General features: G+C 51.3%; 1 protein-coding gene across 6 annotated transcripts in view; it reads left to right on the plus strand.

The window, feature by feature from the left end:
• PHKA1 (phosphorylase kinase regulatory subunit alpha 1) overlaps positions 1–14017 on the plus strand; it is an 81349-nt gene that overhangs the window by 15542 nt on the left and 51790 nt on the right. For 5 of the 6 annotated variants that reach the window (XM_024111577.3, XM_005279171.4, XM_005279172.4 and 2 more), the window contains exons 6-14: positions 1307–1387; positions 2157–2255; positions 3163–3309; positions 5512–5565; positions 7558–7680; positions 8634–8729; positions 11098–11205; positions 12139–12217; positions 13490–13624. In XM_024111577.3, the coding sequence (XP_023967345.2) occupies positions 1307–1387; positions 2157–2255; positions 3163–3309; positions 5512–5565; positions 7558–7680; positions 8634–8729; positions 11098–11205; positions 12139–12217; positions 13490–13624 (922 nt within the window). The remainder of the gene's footprint in view (positions 1–1306; positions 1388–2156; positions 2256–3162; positions 3310–5511; positions 5566–7557; positions 7681–8633; positions 8730–11097; positions 11206–12138; positions 12218–13489; positions 13625–14017) is intronic. The other variant, XM_042858732.2, reaches the window with a different exon arrangement.

Below are 14017 nucleotides of genomic sequence, written 5' to 3' on the forward strand. Positions count from 1 at the left end.
GCACCCACTAAAAGGAAGTGATTTAAGTAGAAAATGTTTCAGAATAAACTTTTTTGCTAGCAGCAACAAAACCCCTGATATTACTTCAAAGAACAATGGTTGTTAGGATACAGTCAGATTTTCCTTTCAAGCATCCTGCATGGAAAGTAAGCCCAACCCTGCGTGTCTGCCCCCTTGAGCCTTCACTAATGTAACCCAAATGCACATTCCTATCCTCCAGCTATTTTTGAATGTGCATTTTTGCCTATTACCCTGGGACGTTTACTAGCACTCAAGTGATTGTCTAATTTTTCTTTAAACTTCATACATTTTGCCAGCATCAGTTGAGAATTTTGAAATGTTTTTCACCCATTTTTGGCTGGAGGGTGAAATGATTGAAATGGAAGCCTTCCATGGCCCAATGGCTAGGGGCACTGGAGTGTGAGTCAGGAGTCCTGTGTCTGGTTCTACTGCTAATTGACTTTGGGCATGTTGCTGTTTTTTCTGTGCCTCAGTTTCCCCACCGGTAAAATAGGGTTGTTATGTGGATCCACCACTCTGAGGTCTATAGGTGAAAGGTCCCAGGTAAGTGCTTGTTTCAGATTTAGGATGTGGTCACTTTAAAAATAATAAAATCTGTCAGTCTTCTAGTTCCCATAGAAATCAGCTTTAATTGTCATCCCTCCCGAGGGTGGCTGCTCCAGCCGGCACAGCAACCTCCAGCCATGGTTGGGTGGGTGGGTTGGTTGGTTGGTTGGTTTTTAAATGGACAAAATTCACATTTGAACAAGACCAAATACTGAAAACAAGACTTGAGACCAGCTGCCTGTTCCTGTTAGAGAAAGGATGGCCTAGTGGTTAGGCACTAGCCTAGGACTTGGGAGGCTCAGGTTCGATTCCCTGCTCCGTCACGGATTCCCTGTGTGGCCTTAGCCAGTTACTGTTTGGGCCTCAGTTCCATCTGTATAAAGAGGTAACAGCTATGCCCTGACTCCCAGGGCGAGGGGAGGAGGATAAAATCTTTAAAGATGAAGCACTTTGAGATCTAGTGATGTAAGAGCTAGGGACTATTATAGAGGTGTTTTTAGGTGTCCGGGACCCTGCAGAATTCTTCTCTCTGCCTTGTGTGACTGTGGCATACAGAAATTTATTACTTCCATCCTATTTAGTGTAGACCAAGTGGATTTCTTTCTACTCTCAAGTCTGTGACTCTGCCATGTGAGGTGCCAGGGCATTCCCTTGTGCAGTGACTCCTGATGTGATCTAGATGCTGACTGTGCTATGTCACTGCTGTTTCACCCGTTGCGCTGATGTTGATTCATGGCAGGATTTCGGGATATGGGAACGTGGAGACAAGACAAACCAAGGAATCACGGAGCTGAACGTGAGCTCAATCGGCATGGCTAAGGTAAATCTGAAGAAGGCGCTGGGAGGACATCTGGTGACCTTCAGCCGTTCATCACCCAAGATGGATTTTGGAGGAGGATGAAATAAAACTCCTCCCAGGGTACATTGACAAGCTATGCTCCTTAGCCTGTCTGATGCAGCTACTCATTGCTTGTGAGAGAGGGACATAAAACCCCCATCAGTAGTAGCACCCAAGTTGTTAGCCAAGCTTGGCAGCTGCTAAATAGCAGCTATTCATGAGTACCCGAGTCTCAAGAAAGAGTTAAGCCCATCTCCAGTTGGGGTGTGCGTAGGCTCATCTCTATTTGCTGTGTATAAGGTGAGATATGGATCTTTCCCTATGTTATCCTAGCCTACTGTTTGCAAATTTGTCAGGCCAAGATCACTAGATTAGCAAGGAGAGATCCTTTGAACAGCAGGTTAGTTTCTCACCCCTGGTCTACACTTGCGGGGGGGGGGGGGGGGAAGGGGATTGATCTAAGTTATGCAGCTTCAGCTACGTGAATAACAATAGCTGAAGTCGACGTACTTAAACCTACTCACCACAGTCCAAGTCCAAATCCAGCCCCTGGCTCTCCTGTGGTCACCTCTCAAATCTTGTCTTTATGTTCCTTACACTGGTAGAGGTTGGGGCCTGAGCTGGGAGGAATGCTCAGGTTTCAGGATCTGTAGCTGTCATACTAGAGCTATCGTGTGGTGCTGCAGCATCAGCAACTGTCTTCACGTGCTCTGTTCTCTGCCTGGCTTCCTTCCCCCATCCCTGGTCACAGGCAGCCCTCGAAGCCCTGGATGAACTTGATCTCTTTGGTGCCAAAGGAGGCCCTCAGTCAGTGATCCATGTCCTGACAGACGAGGTGCAGCATTGCCAGGTACGAGTGCTGCTCTGACGGTCCAGCAGCAGTGCTTCCTCCCGCCAGTTCAGCAGCCTGGAGTCTTGCTCTTGTTCTACAGAGAAGAAGAGCTGTCTGACTTCTTTACTCCTGTGGGTTTGATCCCAGACCGTGTTGCTCTTGTCTCAGCTGACTGCAGTTGATTGATGGGAGGGAGATGTGTCTCAGGGCACAGCTCTGCACTGGCAGAGGTGGAGTAAATGATCCAACAGGTCTCTCATTCCAGTGATTCATCTCCATCCTGTAGGATCCCTCCAACTTGGTGCTCTGCTGAGGCAGAATGTTTATGCTGTAGGAAGCAGCAGCTCATGGCATGTGGCTCCCCCTGGAGTGCTGGAGAGGAGGTGGGGGGGGTGTGTGTGTGGCAAAAATCAAGTTGGCAGGGGTGCAACAATGGGGGATGCAGTCCTCCCCTTGGCCCTTGACTGAAGGGGGGTGGCATAATGGTAGATCCCTTTCCCTGCAAGCATGACAGATGGGCTGCCAGGCCAAATATGAGTGGTTGGCATAGCAGTGTGGCCCACGGGGTCACCACACCACTCAAATCTGGCCCATTTTGGTTGCTTCTCCCCACCCCCTGCACATTGTTGCAGTCCTTCCAACACCATTGGGCTCTCCCAGGTCACAGCCCTTTATAAATTAGAGATGGTTCCAGTCCAAGCACCCTGAACTCTTAGAGTTTGGATCTGAGCCTCCTGGCCCAGGTCTGTCTCTAGAATAACCCTAGCTCTTCCCTCTGCCCAGAACTGCCTTGCGATTCCCATGGCACACCCCACTGCCATAACATGGTAATGCTGTGGCCTGTGGAAGCACTGACCCCATTGCCTCTGCACTATTAAATGTGCAGAGACCAGTGTTTGGTATCCGTGTTTCTCCTCCTTCCTAGTCTATTCTCCATTCCATGCTGCCAAGGGCTTCGACTTCCAAGGAGATTGATGCCAGCCTCCTCTCAGTCATCTCGTACCCCGCCTTTGCCGTGGAGGACAGTGAGCTGGTGGAGATAACGAAGCAAGAAATCATTACAAAGCTGCAGGTCAGCATCTCTCTAGGCTGCTCTTGGCCCTTTCAAGGAGAGCTGTCCAGAACTGCAGGCCCTACTAATCTTCAGTGGCACAGGGAATAGCTGCTAGGGCTCTACCCCAACAGAGAAATCAGAGGAACAAACACCTCTGTCAAGGCTGATTCCCCACTCTGGTACTTTGAGTGGAGGAGGTGGGGGCCCACAAGCATTTTAAAAATTAATACTTGCCACGCCAGACTTGTATTAAACTCCCAAGTTTACAGCTTTTCTCTGACCTTGGCTTGGTAAACACTACCACCACCCAAATGTAAACCCCTTGGAACCCAGAAAGGTGCAATGGGAATTCCTTCCTATGGGATATCCTCAAGCCCTTTCACCTCCCCTCCGGGGAAGAGCTGAGAAAGAAAACAAAGGAAATTAGCTATTTTCCCCCTGCTAATGAAACAACATGCACAAACCTCTTAGGAACACACAAATCCAGTCCTGTTCTTAAAAAAGGTAAATTTTATTAAACCCAAAAAGAAAGGAAATACATTTGGAGCTTAGGCTTTTTGCTAGATCTTAAAAGAAACAATTAAAAAAATTAAGCATCAAGATAGCTCTCTTGAGGTTCAGCTTAAAGGTTACAAGTAAAACAAAAGCATCTGGGGTTAGCACAGAGGAGTCCACAAGCCAATAAGAAATAACCCTAATTGCATCTTTCTAGACATTCCCTAATTTACTTACATATCTGAGGCTTCAGATAAGTAGGTTCGAGGTATGAATTGGTGATCTATGATTAAAGCTGCGTACAGCATTGCTGCTCTGTGTCTCTGCTCTCTCCCAGAGAAACACAACACACAGAGAAAGGGAAGTTTTTTCTGAATTTTAAAAAGTTCTAGCTCTCCCATTGGCTCTTTTGGTCAGGTGCCCACTCCTTTTCCTTTACCTGGGGGACCTTGTTAACCCTTTACAGGTAAAGTAAGCAGAGAACAGCCACTAAGAGGGCCTTTACAGCTAACTGGCTGGTTGCGTGTCCATCAAAGGGAGCTTTCCCCCCCCACCCCCGCTTCATTTATCACAACCTCCCTGAGACCTGTCCCTTCTCCTAGAACCTACAGGTCGTTGAGCTCTGCTACTGTAGCCTGGCCAGGTAGCCAGTGGAGGTGCTGTAAGGGATGTAATCCTAGCCCCATACTGACACACAAACCGAGGTGAGCCACCTTGGCTGGTGCACAGCTAAGAAGAGAGGACAATGAAAGGGGGTGGGAGGGATAGGTGAGAAGGAGGCCTGAAAGCCATGGCGGGCTGTATGTTGGGTGGCTGTTCTTTAGTGACACTCTAACTCTGCTGTACAGTAACTCCTCACTTAAAGTCTTCCCGGTTAATGTTTTGTTCTTATGTTGCTAATCAATTAGAGAACATGCTCATTTAAAGTTGCGCAGTGCTCCCTTATAACATTGTTTGGCAGCCACCTGCTTGGTCCACTGCTTGCAGAAAGAGCAGCTTGTTGGAACTAGCTGGTGGGGGCTTGGAACCAGGGTGGACAGGCAGCCCCCTATCAGCTCCCTGCTCCCCTAAGTTCCCTGTGCGGCAGCCGCCCAGCAGGCTATCAATTGCCCAGCAGTTCAGCTGTCCCTCCCTCACTGCTGGTTGCTGCTCCTGCCCTCTGCCTTGGTGCTGTTCTCAGGAGCCTCCTGATGGCTGTGCGGGGGGATTGGGGGGTAGGGGGGGAGGAAAGAAGGGTGATAATGTCAGGGTGTCCCCATCCCCCCGATCCTGCCCCCTGCTTACCCCATCTCCAGAGAGCTGGGGCGGTGGTGGGGATGACGGACATGACAGGGCTCAGGACAGGGGGAGCTTGCTGGCAACAGCTGCTGTCTCAACTTGCTGATCTACTTAAAAGGGCAGTGTACTTAGAGTGGGGTCAGCGTACTTAAAGGGGCAATGCGTGCTCTCACACACAGGGTGTCTGTCTGTCTCTCTCTCTCTGCCATGCTGTCTCCCTTTTGTCTGGGAAAAAAAATTAGATCTGGAAACTAACCTCCCCCCCCCCCCCCCCCCATTTACATTAATTCTTATGGGGAAATTGGATTTGTTTAATATCGTTTAGCTTGAAGTAGCACTTTTCAGGAACATAACTCCTTGCTTAAAGTTGTAGTTACTGTAACTGCATTGTATCCAGCAGTGAGGAATGGATCCTTGTCCCAAAGTGAATTCCCCTTTCTCTTCCAGGGGCGTTATGGCTGCTGCCGGTTTCTCCGAGATGGGTACAGGACCCCTAGAGAGGTGTGTATTATAGGGTTTGTTGGCTGGATTCTCCTTTGCTTTGCACCAGGCAGCTGCCTGATTGATGAAGTGGCAGGGGGTATCTAGAGTTCTTTTTACTACACTTAAAATATCAGCCTTGAGATGGTTTAGGTTAAAGGAAGTCCATCTAAGGCTGTCTGGCACAGGAGGGGACGATGGAGGAGCCCTTTAATTCAGGAATCACTAAAGCTTCCACTTAGTAACACAGCCAAGAGAGCCAGCGTGCAGTGGCCAATGGAGCAGCAGTATTGGGTCACAGAGGGAACCCTGGCGGTTGAGGGCTATGGAAGGGGAGGAGGAGTGTTTGCTGTTCAGTGCTGCTAGGGGATGATATCTATCCACCTGGCATTGGGGCCTGCTGTGAGGATGGGGCATGTTTCCTGGGTTAATGTCCCCAGGGGAGGTAGAGGGGGACCTGCCATCTCTTGCAGGAGTCCTGCATAGTCAGGGCCTTCAGCCTCTTCCCAATCCTCCCACTGCTCTGCTTGGGCAAGATTAGCAGCACTTGGACAGTGGGTGGGCCTCCTGGGAGAAGTCAGCGACCAGCACTGAGCTCCATACTGATCTGTGTCTGTGAAGACCCTTGCCCCTGGGAAATATGACCTTCCAGGAGGGGGAGAGTTGCTTGGGAGAAGCTCATTTCCTCCTCTTCCTCTTTAGCAACCCCATTCTGCCATCATACAGCTGAATGCCTGTGAAAGATGGAACCCTGCTCCTCACCATCGTTGGGGTTTCTGTAGGACCCTCCTCCTCCCCACTGGACTTTTGCTTTGAAGCTGTGTGCATTTGTAACAATTACATAACAGATGCTGGGGGTAAATTATGTACAGCTCCGCTATACTCCCCGTTCCTGCATCTCAGCTTAACTCTGCCAAAGCCAGGCCAGAGATGTCTCTTCTGGGCCTTGTGGGAACACATTATACAGAGTCAACAAAGAGTCTGGTGGCACCTTAAAGACTAACAGATTTATTTGGGCATAAGCTTTCGTGAGTAAAAACCTCACTTCTTCGGATGCATTTCACTCTATGCATCCGAAGAAGTGAGGTTTTTACTCACGAAAGCTTATGCCCAAATAAATCTGTTAGTCTGTATCTACAAAAACAACAAAGAGTCTGGTGGCACCTTAAAGACTAACACGGCTACCCCCTGATATTATACAGAGTGAGGCTCATAGCTATTATATGCAAAACCTTGAGCTTTGGTGTTAATGACCGCTACCAGTCAGCTGCCAACGGAGGGAATCCTGTGGTTTCTAAGTAAACATTTAATACACGCATTGTAAACAGTATTTGGAATACTTACGCATTTTAAACAGAAGCTATTGGATAGCAAATCTACCGGTGTTCCTTGCACTGACTTTCACCACTCTGCTGCTATCACATATATTTCAGGGTGAACTCTACAGTTTTTAGCAGGCACGTTCCCTACTGATCTTCTTTCAGGGCTGAGTTCTCATTCTTTATAGCATAGCCATAAAATGTAGCCTGTGTCACCTGGATTCTTCCCAGCTTGAGAAAAAAACGTTTCATAGCTTTGTCAGCAAATAGCAGTCTGGGGATCCTTCCAGCTAGCAGCATTCCAGCCCTTGGGTTAATAATGATGTAAGCTGTAGTAATAGCTATACAATAGCAATTTATATGGCTATGTATGACATAGGTATTGACTGGTCTCAGTTTCTGGGGAGATAGGAAAGCTGTAGCCTGTATCCAAAATGATACAGATGTTGGGATGTGTGTGTAAAATCACATGCTGCTCTATAAACCTGTGTTATGCAGTCATGCATGATGGGCAGCTACCCCCTGTCTTTGGATACAGTTCCCAGGGCTGGAGCACTTCATGACCATGTGAGCACCCACCTGCTGAAGCAGTGAGGAGAGGATGGCTCAGAAGGGAGAGGGGGTTGGGCCACTGGGCCAGAACAAGTCTCCAGCTGTAGCTTTGCGTGACTTGACCTAACGTATCTCTGCACAGGACCCAAATCGCCTCTATTATGAGCCTGCTGAGCTGAAGCTCTTTGAGAACATTGAGTGCGAGTGGCCTTTGTTCTGGACCTACTTCATTATTGATGGGATCTTCAGCGGCAATGTAGAGCAGGTAAGGTGTGGGATGGAGAGGGCACTTTTGGGTTGGGGAGGGGAGCCTGGCTTTAAGGGGGAAAAATAAGCTAATTGCTTGCCTGTTAAACACAGTCCCCTGGGGTGCCCTTGTCAGTCTCTATCTCTTCCACTCCAGGTGCACCCTGCTTTGTTATCCTGGGGTCTCAGAACTGCTGGGTTGCCTTCGTGTTTGTTATTACTGTAGTGCCTAGGAGGCCAGTCATGGGCCAGGCCCCCCAGTATGCTTGGCCCCATACAAACAGAACAGAAAGACAACCCCTGCGCCCAGTGGTTTACAAGGGAATAAACACTCTGAACTGCTGGCATGGCAGGTGGAGGAGCGGGGCCAGGCTCTGCGCTCTCCTGTGTGCATAGAGTGAGCACATCAGTGCTGCCTGTTGCTATTTAACACTTACATGCACATTTCTAATCACAGCTGCTCTGGTGGGGGTGGGGAGGTCTGGGGCTAAGTTCCCTGTAAGCCACATGACCATGCAGCAACCTATTAAGTGCTGCACAGGTGCTCAGGGAGCCCACCTGGCCGGGACCTGCCACAGCCAGGGGAGGGGCACCCCAGACCTAGGGGGGAGAGGCATGCACTGTGGGGAGCGCGCTCTCTCTCTCTCTCCCCTACCCCTATAGCCCTGGGGCAGCCTGCACCTCATCCCCTGGCCCCATCCCAGAGCCCACACCCCCAGCTTGAGCCCTTACCCCAACCTTCTGCCCAGCCCTGAGCCCCTCATCCCAGGCCCCACCCCAGAGCCTGCATCCCCATCTGGAGCCCTCACACCCCTGCACCCAAACCCTCTGCCTCATCCGTGAGCACACTCCAAACCCCTCAGCCCCACCCCACCACATGAATTTTGTTATGCACCAATATGGAGGTGATGGGAGCTCTGCCCTTGGGGATGCTGTGTTGGGAGCTGATTCCCTATGGTGCTTCCCCCTCAGGTCCAGGAGTACAGGGAGGCCCTCGAAGGCGTGCTCATCAAGGGGAAGAATGGAGTTCGCCTGGTGCCGGAGCTGTACAGTGTCCCTCCCAATAAGGTGAGTATAGCAGGGCAGCCTCCATCTTGAGCACTTCCCTAACCGCAGGCTGTGGCATGACACACCTGTCTCCATTTCCCCTTCACAGTCTGTGTCTCAGCAGCAAATTCAAACCCTTTTATTCATGTGAAGAGCCACAGTCTGCAGATCCCTCATGGTAAAAGGCAGCTTCTCTCCAAACCCCAAAGTAAAACACTGTCCTAGCACAGCAGCTCTTTAATCCCATTCAGAGGTCACCCCCACGAGTCATTAACCGCTCAGTCCCAGTTCCATTCCCCTGTCCTAGGGACCCATGCTCCAGGCCTCCCGCTGAGAGTTCCCAGACCTGCTGCTCTCCCATGAGCTTTGAAGCCTTGAGGCTCAGCCTTCTCCTGTAGCCCCAAGTCAGGTCTCCTGTGAGAGGGGCTCCACTGACCTAGGGCTCCTCACCTGTGTGCCCCACTCTGCTCAGGGGAACTTCCCTCCAGGGCCAACCCTGTGCTGCTGGGCTCCTCCCACAGCCCTCCCTCCACTTGGGTCTTCTGCCAAAGGGCACCCTGCAATGTTAGTCTCCTAGGCCTCCCAACCTGTGAGGCCTCCTCTGCTCCTGGGATCCACCCTCCAGAATCAACCCCTTGCTTCTGGGCCCAGCTTGCACTGACCAAGCTCCCTCTGCCACAAGCTCTCTGGCCCCTTGGTAGGGTCCCCCAGGTCTAGCCAGTGCTCCCGACAGTTTTCTTCCGGTGGGTCTCCTGCAGTTTTCCCTCAAGCAACTCCCTGTTCCTTCTGCCTGTTGCCTAGCCTCAGGCAGCTCCCACTCTCACAGAGTGAGATGGAGACAAGACTGGGCATGTGGCCCAGGTGCCTTCTCTTAAGCCCTGTTGGGCAGCAGCTACCCTGTCACAGTCACTGGCCCCCGCTCCCTCTTAAATGAGCTGGTGGGTGACAGGGCTGCACCTTACGCCCAGGGCCCAGGCTCTTGCTTGAAGCATTAGAGGTAGTAGGAGTCAAAAGGGATCCAATCTCCCTTCCCCTGCCTCATGCTCGTGCTGCCACCCCATAGATGCTCCCTCTACCAGTGCCCAAAGTGGGGAGGGGGAGTGATGACAGCTGTTATCGCTCCCTCTACCAGTGCCCAAAGTGGGGAGGGGGAGTGATGACAGCTGTTATCCAAGACACCTGTGCATTGCTGTCCACCTGCCCGGCTGGAGGCTCAGAACAGCTGGGCCTGATCCCTGCAGGAATCTCCCTGCTGACTTTCCCCTCCCCCTTCTGCATGGGCTGGGTGGGGTGAGCATGGCTTGCTGGGTCTCATCTCCAGTGTGCTCCACTCCTGCTCAGGACTAAGACTGGGCAGAAGCTGGGGGTTGCTGTGACCCCTGCCCTGTGGGTTGAGGATGTCCATCACGCTAGTTCTCTGGGTTAATGTGCCCCCTTCCCAACAAGCATGGGAGGCACGAGGGGGGGGGTGCTGTGTGCTCCCTTCCCTCTGAGGTCAGAACAGCTGGCTCCAACCTCTTCCCTCCTCCCCCCCCCCGACCCCAGGTCTGCTCTCCTCAGGGTGCAGTGGGTACATCTGCACTGCAGCTGAGCACGAATCTGTCTACCTGAGGTGGCAGGCTTGCCCCAAGCTGCAGTGTGGACGTAGCTAGCATGTCCAGCTGGGAAGCACAACTCCATCTACCTCCATGCCCTTCGGCTCATTGCAGCACTCACTGTGCGCACGCCGCTTGTTCCAATGGGTGTCGCTTGCTGTTGAGGCACCTGCCTTGCCAGGTAGTGCTTTAGCAGTGTTCTAAGCTCTGCTGGCTGCACTTTGCCCCCTCCCCCATCAGTCTCTCTAGGTCTGTCTGCCTGACCCCGATGAACCAAATGGCTGAAAGCAGCTAGGGAGGAAGGGGCATGCCAGGGACAGCTATGATCTCCTGGGGGCAGGTACTTTAAAATGTATCAATTGCCTTTAAAGTCAGCATTCAGCTGCCAAGAGAGAGGATGCCACAGCCACGCTGGGGATCCTTTGGTAGCCTAAGAACTCTGCTGTGCTAAACCAGGAAGATCCATGGGAATGTTGCTACAATGCTGTGTGGAAATTTTAGCTGCTTCCAAGAGATTTGCATTGGGAGGCCCTGACTGTGTGGTATTGGCCGCCCCTAGCTAACTGGGAGGAGGTGGTGGGGGGGGGGGGGGGGGGGGGAGGGTGTCTCGCCTCAGGGCATAGGAGGAGAAGTTTGCCTGGGTAACACCCCACCCCAATAAGGTAGGGCCCCCCCAGGTATATGATGGCAGTTCTAGAAATGTTCCCTGCTGGGGGGTGGGTTGGTGCCTTGCAGCATCTCCTAGGCAGTAGCCACTATTGGCTGCCTGATCTCACTCTTTTTTTCCCTTCCAGATGGATGAGGAGTATGTGAATCCCCACACTGTTGACCGAATCCCTATGGGCAAGCTGCCCCACATGTGGGGCCAGTCTCTCTACATCCTGGGGTGCCTGATGGCAGAGGTGAGATCACACCTCTCACACTTGGCTGCTGGTTAGTCCAAATTTAGCAGCTGTGGTAGCTGAGGTATTTGTCTGCTCAGGAGTCAGTCTTCATTCCTGTTGCATTAAACATTGAGTTGCTGAGCGCTCTTGCCTCCACCATGGTCAGTGGGAGCTGTGGGAGCTTAGCACCAGGCCCGGACAATCTTTTAAACTTGCAAGAATTGTCCATAACTTCATGGAATCTGTGGCTTTTCCTTGTAGTGCCCTACTCCTAGGTACTCTCTGCATCTGCCTCTGAGTAGCACTTGCCTTTCTGACACACACATGAGGCTGTTCTGTTGCATTCTACCCAAGGCCTTTCTTCTTCTGGTCACTGGACTTTGCCCCCGCTTGCTGGCTGGTGTGTTGGGTGAGCAACCTTTTCTGAAATATGCTCATGAGTGTCTGGAGGCTTGTCTAAGTAACATCGTCCACCCCACCATCCTCTCTGCCAGGATAGCGAAATCTCCAGTCAGCATCCAGAGGCCGCTATTCAGCATAGCAGTGCGCTGTACTGTGACCACTGCAGCTCGAGGCTACTTTACTCATCTTTCAGGCCTGCTTTTAGGAATTACCTTGTCTGGGTGAGCTCTCTTCCTGCAAAACTATAGCAAATGGGGGGTCGGTGGGATTAAAGAGTGAAATGTTCTTTCGGGCCAGAGTGTGCTCATTACTCAGAGTCCCTCCAAGAAGCAAAATAACTCTGGGTGAAGGAGGATCTGGCTCCAAATTGACTCATCCATGAGTACCAGAAAGGGGAAGAGGTTTTTCCAAGCTCTTTTTCCAAGTAGGCTTTAGAAGCCCATTGTAATGCTGATCAACTGAACCTGAGAGATGGAGGTTTCCCATCTGATCCGGTCTTGTCTTCTCTGTGAATCTCTTCTTTCTCTGGAATTCTATTTCTTCACACAGGGATTTCTGGCTCCAGGTGAAATTGATCCCCTGAATCGTAGATTTGCTACTGTCCCAAAGCCGGATGTGGTAGTCCAAGGTGAGCATGGCAGTCTGATGTTACAGGTTGCTGTAGGTATGCTACACAAGAGGGGATGGAAACAGTCTCTGGCTGCAAAATGCAGGATGGCTTCCTGCCCACCAGCAGGGCTGGCAGCTTCACCACGCTGGATGTGGTAACTGATTTGATTTGTAAAAAGCAACAGAGGGTCCTGTGGCACCTTTCAGACTAACAGAAGTACTGGGAGCATAAGCTTTCGTGGGTAAGAACTTCACTTCTTCAGATGCAAGAAGAAGTGAGGTTCTTACCCACGAAAGCTTATGCTCTCAGTACTTCTGTTAGTCTCAAAGGTGCCACAGGACCCTCTGTTGCTTTTTACAGATTCAGACTAACACGGCTACCCCTCTGATACTTGATTTGATTTGGCAGACGTTATTTGTGTCTGGCAACGGGTGGTGCAGCTGGTTGTCCTTTCAGGGGGTTGAAAGGCTTCATACAGGTGGTGAGCGGTGCCATGAGGTGATGGCAAAAGTAACATTTCCCCCTTACAGTTTCTCTGATCCTGTGAGATCACTCAAGCTAAGCAGGGTCAACTCAGATCAATACTTGATCGGAAGACCTCTTAGGTGTCGGTGTGTCTGTTGTGGGGACTCTCCCTGCTGAGTCAGTGCTGAGCCAATGCCCCAGCCTGATTTGCTGCTTGAGATGCTGTTCTTTTGGATGGCACTCTGAGAATGAAGGGGCCAGGACTCTGATTTAAAGATTCCTTGTCTCCCTTCAGTTAAGCCAACTGCTATGTTGTTCCACAGAGGTGGCTACATTTCAGCAGTGGCTGAAGTGACATGGGAGCTATATAAAGGAATCTGTTTAAGTATGTAAAGCTCTTAAGGGTCCTTCAGGATGGAAGGTGCTATAGAAATTTAAATGCTCCCTTTAAACCATGACCTCCTGCCAGTGCCATTGCTGGCTCATATCCAGATGAGTCTTGCTCTCACCTCTGTCACCTGCTAACCTGGACCTCTCATCCAGTCCACTGGGCAATGAAAGCTTCCACGTGGCAATTGTTGCTGCCAGGGAGATGGGTCTCAGACCCCCACCCCTCATGGCGGAGAGCCCAGGTTGTCTTCTAAGGTGGCAGGTTAGTTGGGATGGGTGCTGACCCTAACGATGATGGAACACAAGCAGTCATCGCCAAGTAACTTGCACCCAGTCTCAGAGCAACCTCCTCAAAGGGGGAAATGGTCATTCAGCAGTGAAGTTCCTGGCCCAAGATCTCCAGCTGCTGATACTGCCCTCTCCACCCTCACCCAGTGTGCATCCTAGCCGAGACAGACGGCATCAAGGCCATCCTGAAGAAGCAGGGCATCGAGGTGGAGACAGTGGCTGACGTCTACCCCATCAGAGTGCAGCCGGCCCGGATCCTCAGCCACATCTATGCTAGATTAGGTGAGTGGCTGGAGCTTTGCCTGCGCACCTGAGGCAGGGGGTGATAGAACATCTGGATGGGACAGGGAAAGGCAGCTTGGGAAATGACTCGATCCTCCCTGTGTCTGACTTTCCAATGTACACTAATGGCCAGCAGAGCAGTGGGTCTTGTGTCAGTGTCTCAGCACCCCTATCAGCTCTCTTCTCTGCCCCCCTTTCCCCATTTTTTGTTGGAGAATGTCCTGAGGCTGCCAGTAACCCTTTCCTGACTGAACACAGGTGTGTTTTCTCTAACCGTCCCTGCACACCACCTAACCGTGCTCCTTTAGCAGGCAAAGGACTCTTGGGAGAACTCCCTATACCCCTGTCACACACTTCCCCCCCCCCCCCCCCCCTTTCAAGCACCAATGTCTA

The sequence above is a fragment of the Chrysemys picta genome, chromosome 9 (assembly GCF_011386835.1).
Source record: "Chrysemys picta bellii isolate R12L10 chromosome 9, ASM1138683v2, whole genome shotgun sequence".
NCBI lineage: Eukaryota > Metazoa > Chordata > Testudines > Emydidae > Chrysemys > Chrysemys picta.